At 26.4% G+C, this 7177-nt stretch overlaps 1 protein-coding gene across 1 annotated transcript; it reads left to right on the forward strand.

Annotated features, from left to right (window-relative positions):
• Positions 1-4007: 4007 nt before the first annotated feature.
• LOC140663010 (uncharacterized) lies at positions 4008-6125 on the forward strand. The gene is made up of 2 exons (XM_072886845.1): positions 4008-4110; positions 4277-6125. The coding sequence occupies exons 1-2, from the start codon at positions 4104-4106 to the stop codon at positions 5308-5310; spliced, it is 1041 nt and encodes a 346-aa protein (XP_072742946.1). The 5' UTR covers positions 4008-4103; the 3' UTR covers positions 5311-6125.
• Positions 6126-7177: the final 1052 nt, after the last annotated feature.

Consider the following 7177-nt stretch of genomic DNA (forward strand, 5'->3'; position numbering starts at 1 on the left):
TTACTTTCTTGCAAAAATATCATTCTTTTTATCAATTTCTTTGTATTTTGTATATGATATAAACCTATTAATGTAAGAAATCAGCACATGAAGAGCGTAAATCAGCCTATAAGATATTTTATTTTTGCATAACAAAATAATATTAAAATCAAATCGATAAACTGATTATGCAAAATCAAATCTAATGTAGAGCTATTCAAGTTTATCACACGTGGAGAGATGTCTTATTTTCATTTACAGTAATTCTTCTTATAATGATAATTAATTTACGGTAACGCATGCCTACATAATAGGCAGTATATTTCATCGTGATTCCTTTCCTGCTCTTTTTTCTTTTTTTTATTTTATTCAGTATAAGGTAATGAAATATTTGATTTGAGATTAAAAACTTAAACAAGTCTAATAAGTTTCAAAATATTACATTATTTTTTATAAAATTCAGAAGTTATATATGGTTCATAAAAAAAAAATATATATATATATATATTTTTTATTAAATTTATCTTATTTTATTAAACAATTTTGCTAAACCTTTTTTAATATTTATCGGTATTATATGTTTTATCGATGCAGATTATATGATTTTCATAATATCATAATCATAAATTTTATATATGTGTATGTGTGCATGTGTGAGATATCGCCACTTAAGAAACTTTCAAGGTTTTGGTTCTGACAGATTATACTAAATTCGACTTTGACACTCTCATTATTGATGAAATAAAATCGATTTCAATAAGAAATAATATGCTTTTAATTTCTTTTTAGCAGTAACATTACTATATATATATATATATATATATAATTTAAGCCACAGAGAAATTTAACATCTTAAAGAAATAGTACTGATCTTTTTTTTATTTGAGATAAAAATTTGAATAATATATAAATATCTTGATCAAAAATTTTTTTTGTAATTGTATATGATAAATTTATCTTTGTTTATCTAATAATGATAAAATTTTAACAATTACAAGTGAAAATGAATTTATCACGAATCTAACAAGATGAATAATCTATTACAAGTTGCTTTACTGTTTTCAACATCTAATGAAGTTCTGATTTTAACGAATTCTGAAATTACTGTTTGTAATTCTATAATTACAGACAAATTCTATTTAACACTACAAGAATCTTATATTGCTTTATGATAAAAGTAATCAAATAAAAATTGAGAATTGGAAACTATTTATGTTTTATTTCAGAAGTTTTTGTCTTTTTGATATGCATAATAACTGTATTATAATTTTTCCATAGATATAATGTAGTCGAATCACGAGTTAATACTTTAATCTTTCGGCTATCATCTTTTTTCATTAACGGTAAGTCAATAGACACTTATTGTTAGATAAGTGAACTATTGCGAATTATTTTACGTTATGTACTATTTCTTGTATCTAAAAGGGGTCGATAAAATATTTTATCGTGATTACTATTCAAATAAAAAATCATAATCAAGATTTATTTGACATATATTAATTAATATATTATTTTTCTATTTATATTTTTTAGTTACAATAAATATATATAATAATGTTCCTTTTTTTCGTTGATTGAAGTCAGTAATAGGAGCAAAGGTAAAGTATAAATGTAATTTTAATTTTTTTTCCTTATATTTTGATAATTTATCAATTTATGACATGAAAAAATAGTTTATTGTCTAAAGCAATATATCTTTTTTTTATGTAAAATAATAAGACAAATAATTCTCTCATCTATAATCTTAATTGTGTGAACATATATATATATTCTTATTTAGAAGAGAGAATTATCAACCTTATCATTTATATTAGGTCACATATTATATATATATATATATATATATATATATATATATATATATATATATATATATATATATATAAATAGTTGGATGCTATTAAATGCTAGTTGAACCTATAAATGCATAAATTTTGGCAAATCGCAAAATCATAAAATTTGCGATTTAAATGAATTATACTATGTAGATCAATATAATAAAAAAATAAAGAAAATAATTATTTTTTTAACATTCTTAATAATAAATAATGAGTCATGGGAACCTGGCAATATTAAAATAAACTGAACAAATGAGATACGAGTATAATTTTAATATTAACTTCTTGTCATATAACAATAGGCAGGGTTGGGAAGTAACGCGTTACTTATAACGTCATTACCGTTATAGTTACTTTTTTCCGGTAACTATAACGGTAACGGCATTACAAATTTTGTTTGTAACGGAAAAAGTAACTTTGTTACATTTTTCGATAACGAGTAACGAAATTAAGAGTAACTTTTATCGTTACTTTCCAGACAACACATATATTTAAAAAATGCTTAAAAGACAACTTAAAGACGTCTTTAAGATATTATCTTTTAAATATCTTTAAGATGTCTTTTGACCTTTCTGTGCAGTCTAATATTTTTTTCAAATATACTTGAATATACTATACTTTTTTCGAATATAATTTTCAAATAAAGAAAAACATAGGTATTTTTCGTTTTATGCATATGCGCGCATTTTATATGGTACATGTAACATATACTATATACGTGTACACATATGCGTGAAATGGAACTTAATATTGATAAGAGTATTGAAACGCAGTATCACATACTTAGAAACTGCTGGCATCTCTTTCTAATATCTGTCTAGTATCTACTTTGTAAAAAAACATTTAAGTAGACTTCAATGATTAGTCAAGAATTCGATGTTATGAAAATTATCGCATCGCGTTAGAATTTTAAAATAAAAATAATTGAAAAGACGCGAAGAAAGCGATTTTAACCATATATTTACTAATCTATTGAAAGTAAATTAACAATAAGAAAATTATTTTATGTACATTTACAGAATCAAACAGTGTTTAACAAAGCTTGTTTACACTTTTTTTTTCAAAAGTTTCTCTTATTTAAAATAATTTATTATTATCAAAATTATTTGATTCTTGTATTAAATGATTTGATCTTGTATTAAAAAAATTTTTATGTAAAGTTTGTATTGTATACAAAAAAAATAACGGAAATTGTAAGGATTCGTTACTTTTTGAGTAACGGTAACGGTAACGAGTTACTTTTTAAAATTAATAACGAGTAACGGTAACGAGTTACTTTTATAAAGTAACTTTCCCAACTCTGACAATAGGATATAGAGTATGGAATGTCATTTGAGTATATTTTACTTCATCTTATTTATTTTTTAAGCAGCACATTGTCAAATGTCTTTTCCGTCATTTATCCTATACGTTTTACTAGTATATCACGCAGGTTTCACTGTTTGCACTATATTGTCTCTGTATGGCTGTAATTTTTTCCTGTATATTATACAATATATAGTTAATGCGTATCTAATACTGTATATATTGTATTATACGTTAATACACAGGAAATAATTGCAGCTATACCAGACAACATGGTGCAAACAAAAAAATCTGCGTAATAGATTAGAATAGTATAGAAAGACATTTGACAGAAGTGCTATTTAAAAAATGAGTAAGATGAAATAATATACTAAAATGGCATTCTATTATATATTTTATTATTATACATATAACAAGAAATAAATATTTAAGTGATATTTTACTTATTTTATTTTGAAAATCGTCAGATTTTCGCGACTCATCCAATATAATTAATTAATAATTTTTTAGAATTAAAGAAAAATGCAAAAAGAAACATTTAAAAATGTTATATAAATAAGAAAATGTATAAATTACATTTTTTAAAGATTTATATAAATTAATATAACTTTATTAAAATTAATATAATTTATTTGTGTGGGAAAAACACATATTACATTTATTATTATTAAAAAATAAATATTGTATCTTTATACCTTTATCAAACACATGTTTGTCTTTTTCTCTGAATGCAAATTTATATGAATGTTCGAGAAAATGTGTTTAGAGTTAAAAAAAAAGTACAATTCTGATAATCTTTTTCTATATCGATATGATAATCTTATCCTTGTGTTTTGTGATAACACCATATTTATAAAAGCGGATACGCCTTAATTTGATTAGTTATATCTAAACGAAGCATAGTGAAATGTTAATAAGATAGTTTTATACATCATACGATATTTCCTTCTTTTTAAGAACGAGTAAAGCAGGTGACAGACGATGAAGGGTAAGAATATTTCACAAATTTTTATAATAAAATAATGAGAAAGCAAGCCGATTAGATACTTATATTACGCCTCGAGATTTTTTATCCGAATTTTATATATAAATAATAGATTTTTTTTCAAATGTAACAGAGCCAACTTGATCGCAATATTTTTTGTTCGTGACAGGAATATACCTAATCGCCATCGCCTTCCTGGCATCTCTGACTGCCGCATCTGTAAGCATCATAAATGAGTCTACCTTCGAAGAAGAAGACGAGTGTCCGGCGGTAGACAGATGCCCGCCGAAATTGATAGCTCATGAAAAGGATTGCGGTTTATATTACGAATGTAAAAACCGTCGAAAGGTTAAGAAGGAGTGTAAGAAGGGCTTACACTTTAGTAAAAAATGGCACGGTTGCGTTGACCCCGATAAATCGGAATGCAATCCTAATCCTTCCTGCAAGAATAACGAGCTACTTCCGCACGAATGCCAATGCGATAAGTTCTACGAATGCAAAAATGAGCGCAAGGTTCTACGCGAGTGTCAGGTCGGAGAAATTTTTGACAAGAGTAGGCAAACTTGCATTCCAGGAAAAGATTGCGAGCCATTTTCAGGACCCGATTGTGAGAACAATGGACGGCTTATCAGTCACGAATGCACCTGCACTAAATACTACGTATGCAAAGAGGGTCAGAAGGCCTTGCGAGAATGTGTGAAAGGATGGCACTTTGATTCAGCATTGTTGGAATGTGTTAAAGGTGATTGTCCAGGCGATTGTCGTCACGGCGAAAAGAAAAAACATGAATGTAACTGTGAATTATATTACACATGCAAGAATAAAGAGTGGGTCCTTGAGGAGTGTAAGAAGGGCCAACATTTTGACTCTAAACAATCCAAATGTATGGACAAAGACAAAGCTGATTGCGGTCCACCTCCCTCCCCTTCTACTACTTCTACTACTACTACTTCTACTACTACTACTTCTACTACTACTACTACTACTCCTCCTCCTCCTGTTCCTGGCACCTGTCCAGATGATGTTCCCACGAAATGGCGTCACGAATGTGATTGCAGATTATATTACGAATGTAATGCGAATAATAAGAAGGAACTACAGACTTGTGCTTGGGGAAAATATTTTGATTACACTAATCAAGTATGCGACATCGCAAAAAAAGTGAGTTCCAAATGTAAAAACAACTGGGACAACTGGCTGTAGATAACTATCAATTTCGGAGAATATAAGAAAAGAAGCTGAAAATATAATAATAAGTATAAAAAAGCAAATTGCAATACTTATTAGAAATATGTTACCATTTTTGTAGGAATAGATTAATTTGCTATGATATTTTAATAAATCTGAAATGTATATATAATCTAAAGATTGTTTCTTAAAATTTTATTATCAATTTGATTCTCTGATACTATATTACAGATACACAAATTTTCACTTTCAATTCAGATATAAGATTTATGTAAAGATAAAAGGATTATCACTTGATAATCTGTACAAAAGCATATCGTTACACATACATGTATATGCAATTATAATGTTATAGAGTGAATATGTATTACGGAATTTTATAATATTAACAGAGATTAAATTACGTACAGATTTTCAGTTAAAAATTTGTCAATATTATTAAAATTTCCTTTCTCAATTATCCAATTTCCAGTCATCGCGAACTTGTCATTTTATTTCTAAATATATCTCACAATCAGTTCTTTTACGAATATTTCACAATGCATGAAGAAAAATTGCGATTCTGACAATTTAGCGACACCAAATTTATCAAAAGAAGAATGTCCTTATTTGTTAGCCAAATAAAAAAAAAGATATAAGAAATCGTATCGCAATAATATCGACATCACTTTTCTTTCACACTTTTTAACAATGATTGCCTAATATGATTCGATAATTTATCTCTGATCACAATGCCAATTATATATATGCCACTTTTTCCTTATTAATGATTTGTATTTCTCTTATTATCTACGAAACGACATTAATCTTTTTTATCTCCTGATATAATTCACGAGTCATCCGATGTTTTATCAATTAGGTTAAATTGATCAAGTTTATAAAATGATCAATGAGAAGAAATGCGTGATGATTTATGTAGAATATTGAAAAATATCCTTTGTATAATGAGAAAATCAAATAAAATCAAATAAAACGTTATTTAACATTAATGATTATTGATTTATAAATACGTATAATCAATTTTATTTTAGAATTTGCGTAAACGAGGATCATGTATCGTTTGAAATAATAAACTTGACAAATAAAATTTACCAACTATTTCAAATCAATTATAAATCTCTAATTAATATGTAAACTGTAGAAACCATATTAAAAATACTAATCTTGGTAAAGGCTCAAGAAAATGCACTAATAAAATTTCAAGCATGAAATAGGCTTGATAGATTTAATTTTCAAAAAAATATAAAAGGTGCTTTTTTTCTATTTTAAAAATTAAATTTTAATAACAGGACAAAAAATAAGATTTGAAGATATTAGATATTGAAATGATAAAATCAAATGGATCCTAGGAGTGCGTCGTCAAATAAAATACTTATAATAGAGAGAATAGTAAACAAGATATGACTTGGACAGGATATCGTGTTTCGATCAATGATAAGTTATTTTTTCGATACGTATTCGAGGACTTGTGAATGTTAAATAAGGTGCATAAAAACCGTCATATCTGAAATACAATAGATATATGAAAATTAAACATGTTAGAAATTTTCTTTCAAAATGCGTGTTTTAGTTTGTTTTTCTAAATATCAAGTAAAAACTCTGCGTTAGAGAAAGATATGAACAATTAGAATATGCAAGAATTTTGTGTTAGGTTTTGCGAATATAAAAAAAGGGAAAGAAATTTTTGAAAATCCTGGGACACGAGATAACATATCAAGTTAGATTAAAAAAATCTTCATATCGATCAAAGATGCGAAAAAAATAATAGAATGTTGAATTATGTTACACACATTTCTCACCATACATGTATCGTTATCGCAACATAAAATATATCAAATGTCATTTGGACAAAATAAGAAATAAGACCGGAAGATTTGTGTGG

Source organism: Anoplolepis gracilipes, chromosome 2 (assembly GCF_047496725.1).
Source record: "Anoplolepis gracilipes chromosome 2, ASM4749672v1, whole genome shotgun sequence".
In the NCBI taxonomy this organism is placed as follows: domain Eukaryota; kingdom Metazoa; phylum Arthropoda; class Insecta; order Hymenoptera; family Formicidae; genus Anoplolepis; species Anoplolepis gracilipes.